The following is a 20528-nucleotide window of genomic DNA, read 5'->3' on the forward strand; positions in this document are numbered from 1 at the left end:
ATAAGGGTTAAAATTTAAGGTATAGCGTTCCAACGCATCCGGCGGCGGAGACAACGAGCCAGATCCGCTCCCCGTCAAAAAAAAAAAAAACGAGCCAGATCCGCTTGCTAGCTGCTGCCCAACCCGCACGACCAGAGTAATTACGAAAGGGAACTATAGCGCTCGCCCACGCACAACGGACAGCGCGGCTGACGGCGACAACCTTTTCGTCTCGCCCCCGTCTCTTATCATGTTTCGGTTTTTGACAGCTTCTGGCCACTAAAAGCTGTTACGGACTGCTAAACACTTAGCTTTTCAGCCATCTTCTATAAAATTTGTTTAGATAAAAACTATTCAAAATCAACATAAACATGTAATTGAGTCGTCACAATAGTAATAATCCATCATTTTATAGATCCTAAGACCCATGAACAATTTTATCTTCCTCCGCACGTAATCTTAATGATACTCAGTTTCTCTACACAGCCAAATTCTCCTCACTCCTCACGTCTAGATTCTCGAAAAAGCCGATCAGAAAAAACTAAACCAAACAGACCATCTGTCGCCCCGTCCCCCTCTCGTGCAGGGACGCCCGTTAGAAATACTCCCACGCGGACGCGCTCGCAGAGTCGCAAGAGAAGAGCCGCATCGCGTCCATTAGGTCCATAGCATCTGGAGGGGACCCGTCTGGCGTCTGTCTGGGACCGGGCTGCCCAGCCGCTCGATCGACGTTTGGCGAGGACGCTGCTCCGGTACTCCGGTTGGTTGGACCGGAGGCGCGGCGATGGGGGCGCTGTCGCGGCCGGAGGAGGTGCTGGCGCTGGTGAAATTGCGGGTGGCAGCGGGGCAGATCAAGCGTCAGATCCCGCCCGAGGAACACTGGGCCTTCGCCTACTCCATGCTCCAGAAGGTCTCCCGCAGCTTCGCCCTCGTCATCCAGCAGCTCGGGCCCGAACTCCGCAATGCCGTCAGTACCAACTCGTTTCGCCTGCCTCCCCTTTTTTCCTCCGTCCCACACGAATTCGCTGGCGCCGCGCCGCCGCCAATTAGAGTCCGATGCGTGGCGCCTATGATTTTGTTCGCTTCGTGCCAACAATTTTGGTGTGCGCGTGTGCGTATGTCCCGTGTGGTGTTTTAATGGCTGTTGTTGCGACTGCGCAGGTGTGCATCTTCTACCTCGTGCTCCGTGCCCTCGACACCGTTGGTCAGTAGTCTCATGCCCTTAAGCTAGTTTCAAGCCTATATATGATGTTTTTGGAATGTTACGAGTGGGGCTGTGATATTTTTTTGAAGGCTGTAGAGGTTCTCATTCGAACAGTAATGAATAAACTATGTTCAATGACCGCAGAGGATGACACTAGCATCCCGACCGAGGTGAAGGTGCCCATCCTCCAGGAATTTTATCGGCACGTCTACAACCGCGACTGGCATTATTCATGTACGGGACCTCTCCTCTGAATATGTGGCTCTAATTCACTAAAAATGGGCCTTGTCATTTTTTTCCAGAAGAGGTAGTGAAGCCTGAATGATGTGTGTCAGTGTGTGTGGCTGGGCCTTACAGGTGGAACAAATCACTACAAAGTGCTGATGGATAAGTTTCACCTCGTATCCACTGCCTTCCTGGAGCTTGGTCAAGGGTAACTTTTATTTCTTCTCTGACTTTAGTTGCCTTCTTCAGACTTCAGCTAGTCATTACTGTCCTTACTTTGATAATTTGACAACTTGAGGTTTCATATATAGATTGTTTTCCAAGTCTTGGCTACACTTCAATTCTTCAGCGATCACTTTTTACAAGAAATATCTTACTTTCTAAATATCAAGCTTTCACTGGGTAGTATGATAATATATTGCCTGGTTTTGAAATCGTTCTATCATTATCACGCTGCATGATGGAAGCAAGGAGCCAAGTTTTGATAGTTACACATCGGAGACAATTTGTATGAGGACAATGTTTGTTTTTATACTTTTACTAGCAAATGTGCCGTTCCCTAAATTAAACCCAATGCATAATGATGTATTGTCCAATGCTGATGCTGTATCTAAATTATCCATTTCAGGACTAGTTTTTTAATGTTGTCATAGTAATATTAATGCAGAATATGTACTTGAAGTTTTATCTCCGTCCTTTGATTTTCTTTGCAGATACTACTTTAGTAAATAGTATTGTGGTAAATAATGTTCTCATTTGGATACATGGATTTTAAGAATCCGGATTTAAAAAATCTCATAATCCTGGAATCCCTTCGGGACATTCTAGATTCTAGTAGATTTTACCACACAAGCACGGAATCCAATAAAACACATTAGATCTTTTTTATCCAGATTCTTAACTTATTTGGTTTTCAGCTATCAAAAGGCAATCGAAGAAATCACTAGGCGAATGGGAGCAGGAATGGCAAAATTTATATGCAAGGAGGTATGCTAACATATATCCATTAAAGTATCCAAGTGTAGTCATGGTGCTAACATAAACTGTATGATTATTTATACTGATGAAATGTTGATATGGTATGTATTACTATCGTTGCATCATTTTTGCATTTTATAGGATCTGGATGTTTGTCAGGACTCAGGAATACCCTCGTGAATTTCATGACTTAAGAATGAAAGTATGGCATGTGTGTAGTGAGTACAGTAGTGTGCAACTGTGCATTCAATTCATGACCAAAAACCACAAGTTATGCCAGCATACCAATGTGCCACATTTCTATGGCCAGTTGGGCACTGCTTGGCATGCGACTCCAGTTTTTGGATGAGCGGATGCCATGTGAATGGGTTGTCATTTGGGCCACTTCTCTATATGAAAATATGTTTACAGGCTTTGTGGCTTTCAAACAGGTTTCTATTATATTGTGGTGCATGTTAAGCCATGAAAGTTGTGTGATGAACTTTCCTGCTGTCCCATTTTCATGGTATATAGTCATACATGCATAAGAAGTGATTTTATATCCTGCATTGAGTGTAAAGCAGCAAGGAAAAAATTTGTTCTTTCAGCAAGCATTATTTTTGCAGTCCTTCATTCATGGGAAACCAAGGAGAAAAATCTATGTGCTGGTTACAGCAAACAGTTTATTGTGTGTGTGTGTGTGTGGGGGGGGGGGGTCAGTATTTCTCTGACTGTTGTGAAATGTCGTTTTTTATTTAGGTTGAAACTGTTGATGACTATGACGAGTATTGTCACTATGTAGCCGGGCTAGTTGGTTATGGACTTTCCAGGCTCTTTTATGCTGCTGGGACGGAAGATCTGGCTCCAGATTCACTATCAAATTCAATGGGTCTCTTTTTACAGGTATGTTAATTGGTCTGAATGAATCAACCAAACCGTTTCTTGCTCCCTGTGTGAAATGCAACCTGTTTCGAGAGTTTGTGTCATTAACAAGTATTTGTCATCAAATCGCAGAAAACTAATATAATTAGGGATTATTTGGAGGACATAAATGAGATACCAAAGTCCCGCATGTTCTGGCCTCGAGAGATATGGAGTAAATATGCAGATAAACTCGAGGTACACAAAATGTTCAACTTTTTTTTACTGCTATTGAGTAGGTTCACCATGTATGGCATATGTCCTAAGACTAAATTATCACACATCTGGCAATATTTCATGATATGTGTTATGTGCTCTACCTGTTGGGGTAGTTCATAACTGCTGGTTATAGATAGTAGCTCAAATATTATAGTGAACAATAGAAAAAACTTGGCCGGGGAAGAAAAGACCGTCCTCCCGGTATTAAATTAAGAAGAGACCGAAACATGGTCCCGACCGAGAAAACCCATAACTGCTGGTTATAGATAGTAGCTCAAATATTATAGTGAACAATAGAAAAAACTCGGCCGGGGAGGAAAAGACCGCCCTCCCGGTATTAAATTAAGAAGAGACCGAAACATGGTCCTGGCCGAGAAAACCCCTGAACCCTGGCCCCTCATCACTAACGGGCCGATCAACTACCCACTCTACAACGGCCCAGCCGGAGGGTGGCGCGCAGGATTCCGTTCCCCTAGAGCGGGCGGGGCACAACAAGGAGATTTTTTTTAACTTAGCCCGAAAATTCCCCCCGGGAGGGATCGAACCCGGGACCTGGAGGTGCTACTCGAAAGTCTTAACCATTACGCTAGAGGCCCTTTCGCCAGTGAACAATAGATAATCAAATGTTATCTATCTAGTCAACCTTATTATGCAGGTTGAACTTTTTGCTGTAGTAATATACATTTTCTGTGAAACCACGATTATGAGGAAAGTACTGAAAAAGCAGTGCAATGGTTGAATGATATAGTGACTAATGCTCTGATTCATGAACAAGAGTTATGTTTTTCTGTGAACCAGGATTTCAAATATGAGGAAAATACCGAAAAGGCAGTACAATGCTTGAACGATATAGTGACGAATGCACTGATTCATGCTGAAGAGTGCCTTCAGTACATGTCAGCCTTGAAGAACCATGCCATCTTCCATTTTTGCGCAATTCCCCAGGTAAATAACCTGTTTAACTTTTTTGTCTATTGAGGACCTAGTTTTTCAATGCTGTTCTGATGCTGCATTCGTAATCTTTCCAGATTGAACACTGTTATTTAGAATTTTAACTCAAATCTGCACATAAACCCCAAATAGTACAATTAGATGTGTTTGTAGCTCTTCAAAACGACGTTAAGTATGTTAGTAACTATCTGAGTAAAAAAAGGTTTAACTTAAGGCTTCTTAACCTATCTGCTTTTGTCAGACAAAGTATACCAAGATTAGTCTCGTCCTTGAAGCATGTACTTGTGGTAATTGGACTAGGTTCTCAAAACTGTTATACTATCTTTTCCCTGGAAATTCTCAAAACCTTTGTATTTGTTGCTGCTTGGAATAATAGTTCATTGGTTATGGGAGGTTTTTTTAATCATGTTTCATAGCTGAGGAAACTGTTAGATTTTTAGGCTACAATATTTTGCCAAGTTGCTCTATGAGCTTTGTTCTAAAACATCTCATTTGTGGGAAAATGTAGATAACATTCCTGGTTTCTTGACTGATCAAGAATCCAAGACTGATTCTCCATCTATTTTGGTCAATTATTTTATTTTGTTTTTATGTTATATACTTCGTTTATCAATATGCTCTTGAAACAATTTCTTCCATAGGATACTAAATTGCTATTTCCTCTTTCTAGATAATGGCAATTGGAACATGTGCTCTTTGCTACAATAACGTGCATGTCTTTAGAGGAGTTGTAAAGATGAGACGTGGTAAGCTACTTTTGTAAGACATAATGTACTTCAGCGAGACTTGTATTTACCTCACAGAAAATGCCTGTTTGTTCTCCATTATATCACCTTGCCACACTTAAACTTAATGAAAACTATTTTGGAGTTCTGCAGTGCTTTGCTTTTGTATGTATATACTACACCTCGGGAGAACACAATATGTTTCTTTGCTTTTTTGTGACCACTGCTATGTCATTGTGTTATGGCTAGTGGAAGCTAGGATAAGGAAAGAGACAAGTTAGATTGATTTGGTTAGTTAGGATAAGAAAGAATTTGGTTAGTTAGTATTAGAGTGAACTTACTAACCAGATCAGCCCAAAAGTTTAAGCTGATAGGAGGAGATAGGCAATTCACCTATATTAAATTTCAACACTTCCCCTCACGTCAAGCCTCTTTTTTGGGTCTCTGACGTAGAATAGGAGCCAGGATTTGAACTCATGACCTCTGGCTTTGATACCATATTAGAGTGAACGCAATAACCAGTTCAACACAAAAGCTTAAGCTGATAGGAGGAGGTAGGCAATTCACCTATATTATATTCCAATAGTTAGGATAAGGAAAGAGATAATTTGGACTGATTTCGTTAGGATATTTCCTTAGGGGTTAAGTAAGCTTGTCTATATAAGCAATGGAGATATATCAATCCAATCAAGCAAGAATTAAGAAGAAAAATCTTTTCCTCTTGCCCGGTCGTGGGTGGTCGGCCCTCTTGCGCTCCCTCAGCCCTTAGCCATCGCCATAGCAATCTGATATCAGAGATGTCGGGTTTCGACGTTAATGCTACGATTGACGCCAAGACTTATCTCCGTCGGCATGGTAGGTCGTGCTGCCGGCACCGTAGGGAGTGCCACCATCTGTCATCAATGCCATGCCGAAGGCCCTCTCCAAGGTCGCCCAACAAGTGGCAAACCTCCATGTGCAGTGGGTCGTCGTCTTCTCAGGGTTGGACACCGTGGAGAGCAAGTTGTTTATGTTCGACTTTGCGGTGGAGTATCACCCATGGTGCCTTAACTCGGTGGCCGACGCGCTATTCCATCATGACTGACTCGACAATCGTGGTCACCAACATTGACTCAGTACCTGCACTCGGCGAGCAGATCGAGTAGCTGACGGACGCCGCGATGGAGCCAATGGGGAAGATGCTTACCCGCCAAGTGTTAGTAGCGGTTGTGGTTGCATGCTACTACTTGCGGCCTAACACATCGACGGATGGGGGAGAAGCGCTATCTGCAGTTGATTTAGCCTTGCATCCCTTCGCATCTCCTCCAAGTTACGCATCGCTACACGAAAGATCTCAATCACATGCATTGCATCAGGGATGTTTGACATGCGGTTCCCCCTATGGGCGACGAGCGTGTTTCCCTTGTCGGCGGTAGACACCGGGCATGTTTTGTCCCCTTGTGGGCAGCGGGCATGTTGTTCCCCTTGCGAGCGGAGAACTCAAAGTCTGCAACGGCTACGATTGGGAAGGCACACCCCTTCTTGTCATTCTCCATCCGAAGCCGCCCCTCTCTTCCCTATGTTGCACGGACTAGCAGCCATCCGACAGGGAGGAGGCATGAAGTTCCTTGCAGGCGCTCACTACATTGCGCCGCGGTATTTCATCACCGACCTCTGTGAGGTTATGCACCATATTCCGAAACCGGCCTCTGCGAGGGTGTCTCCCACTCCTAGATCTTGACACCTGCTAGACTACTCCATGAGATCTAGGTGGTTGTACTCATGCAACTCTGTCGTCCAAATGGTGCCCTTCTAAGCCCCGCGCTAGCGCAACTCGAGGACGAGATGTCTTGGAAATGGGAATAGTATTCTGACAAGTGGAGGTTAGGATAAGGAAAGAGATAAGTTAGATTGATTTGGTTATTTAGGATAAGGAAGCATTTGGTTTGTTAGGATAAGGCAAGAGATAAGTTAGGTTGATTTGGATAAGATATTTCCTTAGGGGTCAAGTAGCCTCTCAACCCTAGCCCAGGAGATTTATCAATCTAGTCAAGCAAGAGTTAAGAAAGAAAACCCTTCCTTCTTGCTTGGTCGTGGGCAAGGCTATTGGCCGGTACCCTTGCACTCTCTCATCCCTAGCCGCCACCATAACAGATTGTTGTTTGATCACGGATGGAATTCATGTCATGATCTAGGCGAAAATGTGTCTCTATTACCTCACACTCTTTATTTATAAGAGGTACAAAAGTGCAATTTGGAACATGCAGGGCATGTACTTGTTTATGCATCTGTTTTGGATTTGTGGAGAAACATATGGACCTGAATGGGGGCTGTTTTATCCTTTCCTTCCTTTTATAGGGGGGGAGTAGATCTTCATCTTACAATTGCCTCTGATTCATAATCACAAACCTAACTAGAATAAAACACAAGCTGTAGTTTATGTATCTAATTCCCCTCCCCCTCTTAACATAATCTGATTATTCTGTTACTTTGTTTTGTCTATATAATTACCTGACACATTTTTGCTCTTAGGTCTCACGGCACGAATAATTGACGAGACAAATTCAATGTCAGACGTCTATACCGCTTTCTATGAGTTTTCTTCATTGATAGAGTCAAAGGTACAATATATGGAGCACTATTGTTGCTGCAGCCTACATGGAGTCTGAGTTGCCTGTATATAACTGAACATTCATACTATTTATAGCATTCCTTTGTAATAACACTAGGAAATTTGATAGGATGTAGGTCGATCCGAAACCCACTCAACTTAATTGATTGTTTGCTTGCCACCACTCTTTTGGTTTGTGGTCAGTAAATCATGAGAACTGTGTTTGAAACAAAAGTAAATGATGAGAACTAGGGAGTAGGGTGAATTAATCAGTCAACCCAACCTGAGCTACTTGCACCACTACAAAATTTATGATATCCATCAGTATTATTGTATTGGGATTCTATCATGTTCCCATTGAATCACACTAATAACTACGTAAACATTAGTCTAAAACTTGTCTGTCGGGTGAGCAGCCTATTATTATACTACATCCAGTCGAAATTAGTTGCTGTTTCAGATACTACTATTATTATATCTTGCTGTCAGACATGTCAGGGCTGTATATGTTGACCAGTTGGCCATTTAGACCTTGAAATCCTTAATCGAGTTCTTCACTCCCAGCTGCTTCATGCACTATCGTCTACATAACTCACCATTGATTTAAGCTGACAGTGTGTTAATGCTATACTAATGGATAAGTATAAGTTTATTTGGAGCAAGTTACCAGTTTCTGACCACAATAGTACCATTATGTGTCTCATTGGTGGGGTCAGTCATGGCCTCTAAACTCGAAAAGGCTTCTGGTTGCTGTTCAAAACTTGATGCATATTTGGTCTATGTTCCAGATTGATGACAATGATCCAAATGCTGCTCTAACACGGAGACACGTGAATTCAATAAAGCAAACTTGCAAGTCATCTGGTTTGGTAAAGAGGAGGTACGCCGAATGATTTAAGAGTTGCATTTCTCTGTTTGTCATCTTCATCCTGGATTCCTGATTGTCTTGATTCTGTAGGGGGTACCATTTGGACACATCACCTTACAGGCCTATGCTGGTGAGTAACCCGTAATCAGGAAATTCATGTTAGCACTCTTCTATATAATTTGTCGATATTCTTCTGTGATCCCCTCAGATCATGATTGTCCTCCTGCTGGTGGCTATCCTTTTCGGGGCACTGTATACCAAGTGACTTGTAGCTGGCCTTTTTCCCCTATGGAGACGAGACAAACTCTGCCAATCTGGTATGGCAAATAATTTGAACTGTTTAAACCGCATTGCTTTTGAACAGTTTCCGTTTCCCCCTGAGGCTGACTATGTTGCGTTACCGGTTTTGTATAGATCCTTTTCGTACTCTGTAGTCCCCAATGACTGCAGGAAGTTCGGAATTACTGGCTGTAGAAGTGTAGATCATACGGCAGCATGCTACTGCTTCCATGACTCCGTTACTGCTCTCGATTCGTTTCTTCATTATGTTTTTTCGCGCGTTGTATCGTTTGAAGCTGTTTTAAGCAACGGAAAAAAAATACCATGTGACACGTGTATCCTACGAACATGGGTTTCTGTTTAGTTAGCAGTGGGCGCACTGTATTATGTTGTCTTGTTGACATGTCATGTTTTCAAAGCTGACGTGTTTGTGTTTACCAGAATTGTGTAGTGGAGAAGAACATTTGCCGCGTTGACCTTGATGAGTTACTCAACTATACACCAGCAATAATAGTGTCGGGTACCGTAATTAGAGTACCCCCAACACTCCTAAACACGGCTGGTAACCACCCTCAGCACAAACCGCAAAGACTGATGGGCGCGGTTCAGGTCAAGGCCTCGTCTACCAAGGGACACAATCTCGCTTCGCCTGAGCCCGGCCTCGAGCGGGAACAGTAGTCCCGGACGAATTCATGCCTCGCCCGAGGGCTTCCTCAAGCGGTGGGCGCACCCTCGACTCGCCCGAAGCCCAGCTCGGGCAGGCTTCGTTGTGAAGCAAACTTGGACAAATCGCCTCACCAACAGACCGTATCGCATGCACATTTAATGCGGGGATCGCCTGACACCTTATCCTGACATGTGTGCCTCAGTCGGCAAGGTCGAAGTGACCGCAGTCACTTCGACCTTTCACTGACCGACCTGACAGGAAAACAGCGTCGCTCGCCCCGCTCCGACTGCTGTGCCACCCACCAGGGTGAGACTGACAACAGCTGAGTTTAGCCTCGGGCGCAACAGGAAGCTCCGCCTCGCCCGACCTTAGGCCTCGGTCTCGGAAGGAGGTCTCCGCCTCGCCCGACCCCAGGGCTCGGCCTCAGCCTCGGCCTCGGAAGGAATCGCGTCCTCGCCCGATCCCGGCCTCGGCCTCAGGAGAAGTCTCCGCCTCGCCCGACCTTGGGCTCGGATCGACCGCGCCACAAGGGATGCATCATTACCCTACCCTAGCTAGCTCAGGCTACGAGGGAACAAGACTGGCGTCCCATCTGGCTCGCCCTGGTAACAGGTAATGATGGTTCCCCGCGTGCGTCCATGACGTCGGTGGTTCTCAGCCCCCTACGGAAGCAAGGAGACGTCAGTAGGATCCCAGCAGCATCGATAGCTGTGCTTCTACAGGGCTAAGGCACTTCTCCAACGGCCACGTTATCGCGTACACAGGGCTCAAGCACTTCTCCGACAGCCACGTTGGCATGTACACAGGGCTCATACACTCCTCTGCCAGACACGTTAGCGCATAGCTACACCCCCATTGTACATCTGGACCCTCTCCTTGCATCTATAAAAGGGAGGTCCAGGGCCTTCCTGCGGGTGCGCGCGGGGGGGGGGGGGGGGGGGGGGGTCGCGCGGGGGACGAGCTAACGAATAGGCTCACTATCTCTCTCTCTCTCGCGATGCTTGTAACCCCTACTACGAGCACACCCCTGGTGCGAGATAATACAAGCCGCATTCCCCCTTGTGTCCCATCTTACGCCAACCCATCTGGGCAGGGGCACGCAGCGATAAATTCACTGGTCGGCTCGGTTGAGGGACCCCCGGGTCCGAAACGCCGACAAGTGGCGCGCCAGGTAGGGGTCTGCTGCGTGTTAACGAACATCTTCCCGTTGAGTTCCAAATGGGTAGTCTTCAGCAACCTCTTCAGCCCGAGACGGTGCTCCACTTCGGGAGTCTCGAGTTCATGTCCCTCGACGGCAGCTACGATATGGTACTCCTCCCCCCGCAGCGCGTCAGCAACAACGACGATCGTCAGCTCGCCCGGCGGCGGCGAACTCGACGACGTCTTCCCCTCGTGGCGGAAGAGCAGCATCCGGGTTTGTCCCGTCACCCTCCTCGCCGCAGGACGAGGAGACGGGGCAACCGTGGCCAGGCAGGAGGCGGCACCTCGTCGGCTGTCGGTCCAGAGCGAGTCGACGACGCCGGCACCCCAGCGGGGGACATGTCGGATGTTGTTCTCTCACCTGAGACAACGACGGATGTCGTTTCCCCGCGACGTGCCAACCCCAAGCGGACTGATGACGCCAGCGCTCTCGCGAAGGACTTGCTGGGCGTTAGCCTCGTACCTGAGATGACGGTGCATTCCGCCCCCGACGCGACTTCACCACCGTCCATCGATCAAGAGGTACCGTCCGTTTTTCACCCTGTGCCTTTTAGATTGAGCTTCGATCCACCAAGCGACCACGCTTCGGTGAGCGCTTTCGTAAAGGCATATCCTAACCTTCAGGGGTACCATATGTGGTCATCTTGGGACCGACTAACGACCGTCTCAACCTACGGCCCCCCGGGTTCCGAGGAAGAAGACAACCCCGACTCTGGTTGGGATTTCTCCGGGCTCCGTGATCCTAGTGCCATGCGAGACTTAATGACCGCATGTGATTACTGCCTCTCCAGTTGCTCTGATGATGGCCACAGCCTTGACGACGAGGGTTGTGGCCCAAGTCGCGAATATTTCCACGTCGATCTGGGGGATCGCGACGAAGGCAACCACCTTGGTATGTCGGAGGATGACGATCCCCCTGGGCCTGCTTCTCGCGTTGACATCCCGCGGGAGCTAGCTGTGGTCCCAGTCCATGCGGGGGGTCATGACACACAGCTCGAGCAAATCCGCGAGATGCAGGCCAAGCTCGACGAGGAAGCAGGGCAACTTGTGCAGCTCCGGCAAAACATCGAGCAGGAGTGGGCAGGCCGAGCACTCACCGGAGAAGCGTGTCATCGGGCCCGGGACGTCCAACGCCGTATCGTTGACGATGCCAGGGCAAGGCTGCCCCCGGCCTCCAGCGGGGTCGGCCAGAATCTAGCTGCAGCAGCAATGCTACTCCGAGCAATGCCGGAGCCATCCACCACCGAGGTGCGGCGTATCCAGGGAGAACTCAAGAATCTCCTGGAGGATGTCGCGGTCCAACGGGTCGAAAGCTCTGCCTCCCGAAGGCAAGGGTGCCCCCCGGAGCATCGCACAACGACTTCCCGACTCATGCGGGAGGCCTCGGTCCACACCGGGCGCACGCGGGACAGGACGCCTGTAGCCCCGGATCGCCTCGGCGACGAGCACCAACACCGCGACCGTCGAGCCCGCCTCGAAGAGAAGGTGCGCCGAGGCTACCATCCCAGGCGTGGGGGACGCTACGACAGTGAGGAGGATTGGAGCCCCTCGCCCGAACCACCAGGTCCGCAAGCCTTCAGCCGGGCCATACGACGGGCGCCGTTCCCGACCCGGTTCCGAGCCCCGACTACCATCACCAAGTACTCGGGGGGAAACAAGGCCGAAGTTGTGGCTTGTGGACTACCGGCTGGCATGCCAGCTAGGAGGAACGGACGACGACAACCTCATCATCCGCAACCTCCCCCTGTTCCTCTCCGACGTCGCCCGGGCCTGGCTGGAGCATCTGCCTCCTGCGCAGATCTCCAACTGGGACGACCTGGTCAAGGCCTTCGCTGGAAACTTCCAAGGTACGTACGTACGCCCTGGGAACTCTTGGGATCTCCGAAGCTGCCGCCAGCAGCCAGGGGAGTCCCTGCGAGAGTACATCCGACGGTTTTCGAAGCAGCGCACCGAACTGCCCAACATCACCGACTCGGATGTCATTGGGGCATTCCTCGCCGGCACCACTTGCCGCGACCTAGTGAGCAAACTGGGGCGCAAGACTCCCACCAAGGCGAGCGAATTGATGGACATCGCCACCAAGTTTGCCTCTGTCCAGGAGGCAGTCGAAGCCATCTTCCGGAAGGACAAACAGCCTCAGGGACGGCAGCAGGAAGATGTCCCCGAGGCGTCCGCCCAGCGTGGCACGAAGAAGAAGGCCAAGAAGAAGTCTCAAGCGAAGTGCGACGCTGCCGACACAGATCTTGTCGCTGCTGCCGAGCACAGAAACCCTCAGAAGCCTCCCGGAGGGGCCAACCTGTTCGACAAGATGCTCAAGGAGTCGTGCCCCTATCACCAGGTTCCCGTTAAGCACACCCTTGAGGAATGCGTCATGCTTCGGCGCTACTTCCATAAAGCCGGGTCCCCGGCGGGAGATGGCAAAGGCCAAGACAACAACAAGAAGGAGGGCGACAAGGCAGAGGAGTTCCCCGAGGTCCACGGTTGCTTCATGATCTACGGTGGGCAAGTGGCAAACGCCTCGGCTCGGCACCGCAAGCAGGAGCGCCGGGAGGTCTGCTCGGTGAAGGTGGCGGCGCCAGTCTACCTAGACTGGTCCGACAAGCCCATCACCTTCGACCAAGGCGACCACCCCGACTGTGTGCCGAGCCCAGGAAGGTACCCGCTCGTTGTCGACCCCGTCATCGGCAACGCCAGGCTCACCAAGGTCCTCATGGACAGAGGCAGCAGCCTCAACATCATCTACGCCGAGGCCCTCAAGCTCTTGGGGATCGATCTATCCACGATCCGGGCCGGTGCGCCGCCTTTTCACGGGATCATCCCCGGGAAGCACGTCCTGCCCCTTGGACAACTCGACTTGCCCGTCTGCTTCGGGACTCCCTCCAACTTCCGAAAGGAAACCCTCACGTTCGAGGTGGTCGGGTTCCGAGGAACCTACCATGCGGTGCTGGGGAGACCGTGCTACGCCAAGTTCATGGCCGTCCCCAACTACACGTACCTCAAGCTCAAGATGCCAGGCCCTAACGGGGTCATCACCGTCGGATCCACGTACCGCCACGCATACGAATGCGACGTGGAATGTGTGGAGTACGCTGAGGCCCTCGCCGAGTTCGAGGCCCTCATCGCCGACCTAGAGTGCCTCTCCAAGGAGGTGCCTGATACGAAGCGCCACGCCGGCAACTTCGAACCAGCTGAGGCGGTTAAGTCCGTCCCTCTCGACCCCAGCAACGATGCCGACAAGAAGGTCCGGATTGGCTCCGAGCTCGACCCCAAATAGGAAGCAGTGCTCGTTGACTTTCTCCACGCAAATGCCGAAATTTTTGTGTGGAGTCCCTCGGGCATGCCGGGCATACTGAGGGATGTCGTGAGCACTCGCTGGATATCCTAGCTGGAGCCCGACCCGTGAAGCAGCACCTGTGCCGCTTTGACGAAGAGAAGCGTAGGGCCATAAGCGAGGAGGTCCACAAGCTAATGGCTGCAGGGTTCATCAAAGAGGTATTCCATCCTGAATGGTTAGCTAACCCTGTGCTTGTGAAAAAGAAAGGTGGGAAATGGAGGATGTGCGTCGACTACACCGGGTTGAATAAAGCATGTCCGAAGTTTCCCTACCCTCTGCCTCGCATCGATCAAATTGTTGACTCCACTGCTGGGTGCGAAACCCTGTCATTCCTCGACGCCTATTCAGGTTATCACCAAATCAAGATGAAAGGGTCCGACCAGCTCGCGACTTCTTTCATCACAACTTTTGGCATGTATTGTTATATTACTATGCCATTTGGCTTGAGGAATGCAGGTGCGACATACCAAAGGTGCATGAACCACGTGTTCGGAGAGCACATCGGCCGAACGGTCGAGGCTTACGTCGATGACATCGTTGTCAAGACAAGGAAAGCCTCTGACCTCCTCTCTGACCTTGAAACGACATTCAAGTGTTTGAGAGCGAAAGGCGTGAAACTCAATCCCGAGAAGTGTGTCTTCGGAGTCCCCCGAGGCATGCTCCTAGGGTTCACCGTCTCTGAGCGGGGCATCGAGGCCAACCCGGAGAAAATCGCGACCGTCACCAACATGGGACCGATCAAAGATTTGAAAGGAGTACAGAGGGTCATGGGATGCCTTGCGGCTCTGAGCCGCTTCATCTCGCGCCTTGGCGAGAGAGGGCTGCCCTTGTACCGCCTCTTAAGGAAGGCCGAGCGCTTCACTTGGACCCCCGAGGCCGAAGAAGCCCTCGGAAACCTTAAGGCACTACTTACCAATGCGCCCATCTTGGTGCCCCCGCTGCGGGAGAAGCCCTCTTGATCTACGTTGCCGCAACCACTCTGGTGGTCAGCGCCGCGATCGTAGTCGAGAGACGAGAAGAAGGGCATGCACTGCTCGTCCAGAGGCCGGTCTACTTCATCAGTGAGGTACTATCCGAGACCAAGATCCGCTACCCGCAAATTCAGAAGCTACTGTACGTGGTAATTCTGACGCGGCGAAGGTTGCGACACTACTTCGAGTCTCATCCGGTGATTGTGGTGTCATCCTTCCCCCTGGGGGAGATCATCCAGTGCCGAGAGGCCTCGGGTAGGATAGCAAAGTGGGCAGTGGAGCTCATGGGCGAAACACTCTCATTTGTCCCTCGGAAGGCCATAGAATCCCAAGTCTTGGCGGATTTCCTTGCGGAATGGGTCGACACCCAATTACCGACAGCTCCAATCCAGCCCGAACTTTGGACCATGTACTTCGATGGGTCGTTGATGAAAACAGGAGCAGGTGCTGGCCTGCTCTTCATCTCACCCCTCGGGAAACACGTGCGCTACGTAATGCGCCTCCATTTTTCGGCGTCAAACAACGTGGTCGAGTACGAGGCTCTGGTTAGTGGGTTGCGCATCGCCATCGAGCTACGGGTTCGGCGCCTCGACGCTCGTGGCGACTCGCAGCTTGTCATTGACCAAGTCATGAAGAACTCCCACTGCCACGACCGGAAGATGGAGGCCTACTGCGACGAAGTTCGGCGCCTGGAAGACAAGTTCTACGGGCTGGAACTCAACCATATCGCTCGACGGTACAACGAGACTGCGGATGAGCTGGCTAAAATAGCCTCGGGACGGACAACGGTTCCCCTGGACGTCTTCTCCAGAGACATACATCAACCCTCCGTCAAGATCGACGACACGCCCGAGCCCGAGGAGGCCTCGGCCCAGCCCGAGGTATCCTCGGTCGCCGAGGGTGAGGCCCTGCGCGTCGAGGGAGAGCGGAATGGGGTCACGCCTAACCCGAACTGGCAGGCCCCGTACCTAGAATATCTCCTCCAAGGAGAGCTACCCCTCGACAAGGCCAAAGCTCGGCGACTGGCGCGGCGCGCCAAGTCGTTCATCTTACTGGGTGATGAAAAGGAGCTCTAGCACCGCAGCCCCTCAGGCATTCTCCAAATGCATATCCGTCGCCGAAGGATAAGAGATGTTGCAAGAGATACACTCGGGGGGCTTGCGGTCACCATGCAGCACCTCGAGCCCTCGTGGGGAATGCCTTCCGACAAGGCTTGTACTGGCCGACCACGGTGGCCGATGCTACTAGGATTGTACGCTCCTGCCAAGGGTGTCAATTCTACGCAAGACAGACGCACCTGCCCGCTCAGGCCCTGCAGACAATATCCATCACCTGGCCGTTTGCCGTGTGGGGTTTGGACCTCGTCGGTCCCTTGCAGAAGGCACCCGGGGGCTTCTCGCACCTGCTGGTCGCCATCGACAAATTCTCCAAGTGGATCGAGGTTCGACCCCTAACCAGCATCAGGTCCGAGCAGGCAGTGGCGTTCTTCACAAACATCATCCATCGCTTTGGGGTCCCAAACTCCATCATCATCGACAATGGCACGCAGTTCACTGGGAAGAAGTTCCTGGACTTCTGCGAGGACCACCACATCCGTGTGGACTGGGCCGCCGTAGCTCACCCCATGACGAATGGGCAGGTGGAGCGTGCCAACGGTATGATTTTGCAGGGACTTAAACCAAGGATCTACAACGACCTCAACAAGTTTGGCAAGCGGTGGATGAAAGAGCTACCCTCGGTGGTCTGGAGTCTGAGGACGACGCCAAGCCGAGCCACGGGTTTCTCACCGTTCTTTCTAGTCTATGGGTCCGAGGTCGTCCTACCCACGTACTTAGAATACGATTCCCCGAGGACAAAGGCGTACGACGACCGAAGCAACCAGACCAGCTGAGAGGATTCACTGGACCAGCTCGAAGAGGCTCGGGACGTGGCTTTACTACACTCGGCGCAGTATCAGCAGTCTCTGCGACGCTACCACGCCCGAATGGTTTGGCCCCGAGGCTTCCAGGTGGGAGACTTGGTACTTCGGCTGCGGCAAGACGCCCGAGGGCGCCACAAGCTTACTCCTCCTTGGGAAGGGCCGTTCATCATCGCTAAGATTTTGAAGCCCGGGACATAAAAGCTGGCCAACGATCAAGGCGAGGTCTACAGCAACGCTTGGAACATCCAACAGCTACGTCGCTTCTACCCTTAAATTGTTTCAAGTCGTTCATGTACTTCATTTTCTCTACATACACAAATAAAGTCTAACCGTCAAGGAAGGATCAGCCTTGCCTCGGCAAAGCCCGACCCTCCCTCGGGGGCTAGAAGGGGGGAACCCCCTCTGCATCAAAATTTTTCTCGGAAAAGTTTTCTACCAAAGGAAAAGTTTTCTACCAAAACAACTTTCGTGCTTTTCGACTATATCGATAACGGAATCCTGCAAACAAGTGAGAGTGCACGTAAGCGGCAAGGCCGACCGAGCCGAGGGACTCCTACGCCTCCGGGATACGGATACCTCACTCGTCACCTTCCGCGAAAAGTAACTCTCGCTTGGATAAGCGATTCTGCTACCGACGAACAAGTCCGGATACTCGAAACGGGAGGAAAGGAAACACAGCTTTATAACACGACAATAAGATGTTTAGGCCTCAGCGGCCGCGAAAAACATACGCATACTCCAAGTAAACTGTTCCGGCAGGATCAAACATTGGTAGGGCCACCCTCGGCGTCGTCTCCACCCTCAGCAAGGTCTGGCCCGGCCCCAGACGGCGACGCGAGCGGAAGGATCTCCACCTCAAAGGAGGACGCCAACACCGCGCTTGGGCCTGCCACGGCCGCGTCAAGCCTCTGGACCTCGACTAAGGCAGCCTCATCTTCGTTGGGTAGGTAGTACCCTCGCTGACCCGCTTTAGATCCACGTCGTAGTGGGAAGCGAGCACGACGAAGGCTCGCCTAACGCCGTGGTGCAGCGCCCCGCGGAGTCTGCTGCGCACATGGCCGCCCAAGGCCCGCAGGTGACTCTGGGGGGAGCTACCCGAGGGGACGTCGTCGAGATCAAAGGCCCGACAAAAGTCCGAGATGGCCTCGGACATAGCCACACGGTCGGCCTCCTTCTGCTCGGCCGCCTGGGTAAGTGCCTTGACGGACTCGTTAAGAGCCATCTCGAACTCTGCAAAAAGCCGAACAAAATTCTTCAGACACGAGTTGAAGAATGAAGCTGAATCAAAGTTACAAAGCGGTCGAAACGTACCTTCGGCCCGGGCACGCTGCTGCGAAGCTACGGCTTGGGCGGACTGGGCAGATCCGACGGCCACGGCCAGGTCCTTCGTAAGGGTCCCGGCCCGAGCAGACGCCTCGGCCAGCCGCTCCGTAGCCTCAGCCAGCTGACCCCTAAGGGCCTCAGCCCGGCCCATGGCCTCGGCAGCTTGGCTCCGAGATTGGTCCCGCTCACCGATGGCCTGGCCAAGCTCTAGCTGCCGCTGCTGCAGCTCCGTCCGTGCCGACGCCGCCTCTGCCGTCGCCGCCGCTGCCTCCGACTTCAGCTCATCACGGAGCAGCCGAAGGTCCGCCACCTCGGTGCTCCGTTGGGTGAGGCGTTCATTAGCCTCGGCAAGCGTGGCCTTCTGGGACCGCAGCGAACCCCAAACGCCGCTCTCACGACGGATGAACAGCGACTTGGCGGTGCTCATATCCGCAAGCTCCTGAAGAAGGAAAGCAGGGTATTACAAAGAATGCCCTGGTCACGCAAGGTGTACGCCCAAATCCTTACCTGGAAGACCCTGGGAACGTCCCTGGAAAGGACCTCCATGGTCAACCGAAGCGACCTCATCGCCGCCTCGGCATGCTCACGGAGCTCATTCCGAGACTGCTCCTCCCGCTCGTTGTTGAGGAAAAGGAGGAGCTCTGAGGCACCGCGGCTCCAGAACCGGAGCGGCTGCCCGCGCCACTCATTGGGGTTGCGCTGCGCGGGGATAAGGCCGCTGCTCCCCAAGACGGGCCGCGGTTCTGTGCGCCCCTCCACTAAGGCGTCGGGTCCCCCTGCAGTCGACGCGTCGAACATCATCGCCGTTGACGTACTGGGCCTCCCCTCGGCTAAGGTGGCGGGACTCCGATCACCGACCTCGGCGACGACGGTCGCCCTCTCCTCGTGGCCGAGAACGGGGAGGTCGGGGACGACCACGAGCGGTGGCACCTCAACCATCCCGACGTTGGAAGCGACAGGCGGCTCCGCGGGCGAGTCAGCGACAGCCCCGGCGGGAGTCGACGCCGGCGCCGGCAATGGGTCAGGCGGGCTTGGGGCCACGGCCGCGTCAGCAGTCTCCCCCAGCACGATGGCCACCCCGACAAAGGGGTCGGCCTGGGAGACTTGCCCCATGGCGACTCGTGCCGCCTGGGCCCCCGCTCGAGGGCGCTTTGTGCGGAGGCCAGCCAACCAGCATGGTGCGCCGCGGCACCGGCTGCAGAGGCCAGCCCCGTCTTAAGGGCCTTCCTGGGGGCCAGACCAGTCGAGCCCTGCCTCCGCTTGCTGAAAGAAAGAGAGAAGACAAGATCAAGACACACGGAGAAAAAACCAAAGCGAGAGTATCCTCAGATACTTACCCGCTCCGAACCAAGGCCAATCGTGCCTGCGGGGAGGCCCCTCGGGCCTTGATCCCCGTAGGCGCTGCCGAGGGTTGCCCCGCTGCCGACTCCGGCGCCGCCTCCGCCTCGGGCGCCCGAGGCGCTGAAGGAGCGGCCCGCCCAGGCGTCGTCATGACGACCAGAGGATCGACCTCCTGTACAGCCAGCACGGGCGCTTGCTCTTGGGGAGCAGGCGGATCGGCCTGACTCCCCGGAGTCACCTCAATTACCTCGGCCAAGGGGTCAAGTACCCCCTCGGCTTGCCTCCGCTCCTCGGACTGGGACCTTGATGTCCCGGCCCCAAATACTGATGGCGCCAGCCCACTTGGAGGCTGGCTCGGCGACCCCTGGCCCAGCCTCAGATCCGGGCTGAGGCCAAGACGGGCCACCATGTCGTCATCCTCGTCATCATCATCGTCGTCGTCGTCGCCAGGCGTCTCCGGCGACGGCTCCCTCGGGAGCCCGTCCCTCTCCTACCTCCGACGACGCCTCTCCAAGGCTTCCCGAGCCCACATCCGCTCGCGGGCCCGGGCCTTTTCCGCGTCCTTCTTCTCCTTTTTCTTCTCCGCGGTGACCCTCCACGCGGCTCAGCCCACCGCGTCCTCCGGGACCGGTGGTAGGGAGAGCTTGTAAAACCTCAACCCCTGGAGACGAACAAAAACCCCCACAGTAAGAATCAAAGGCAACTCGGTGCAAAACAGAAGAAGGATCGGACGCTTACCAGGGAAACGTACCCATGGTCAGGACGCATCACGGGCTGGGTAAGGGCGTCGGCATCTAGCCTCCCTACCGTACCCGCTACCCGCCTGCGGAGGTCGTCGGCGGAGAGGGAGGCC

The 20528-nt window shown here is 52.4% G+C and overlaps 1 protein-coding gene across 1 annotated transcript; it reads left to right on the plus strand.

Moving 5' to 3' along the window:
• Positions 1 to 623: 623 nt before the first annotated feature.
• Positions 624 to 9355, plus strand: LOC100191601 (uncharacterized). The gene is made up of 14 exons (NM_001137030.3): positions 624 to 946; positions 1141 to 1183; positions 1328 to 1417; positions 1541 to 1616; positions 2326 to 2395; positions 3125 to 3268; positions 3380 to 3484; positions 4304 to 4450; positions 5127 to 5202; positions 7693 to 7781; positions 8560 to 8651; positions 8730 to 8769; positions 8848 to 8956; positions 9054 to 9355. Exons 1-13 carry the CDS (start codon positions 764 to 766, stop codon positions 8902 to 8904), a joined length of 1212 nt encoding a protein of 403 aa, NP_001130502.3. The 5' UTR covers positions 624 to 763; the 3' UTR covers positions 8905 to 8956; positions 9054 to 9355.
• Positions 9356 to 20528: the final 11173 nt, after the last annotated feature.

The sequence above is a fragment of the Zea mays genome, chromosome 1 (assembly GCF_902167145.1).
Source record: "Zea mays cultivar B73 chromosome 1, Zm-B73-REFERENCE-NAM-5.0, whole genome shotgun sequence".
Taxonomy (NCBI): domain Eukaryota; kingdom Viridiplantae; phylum Streptophyta; class Magnoliopsida; order Poales; family Poaceae; genus Zea; species Zea mays.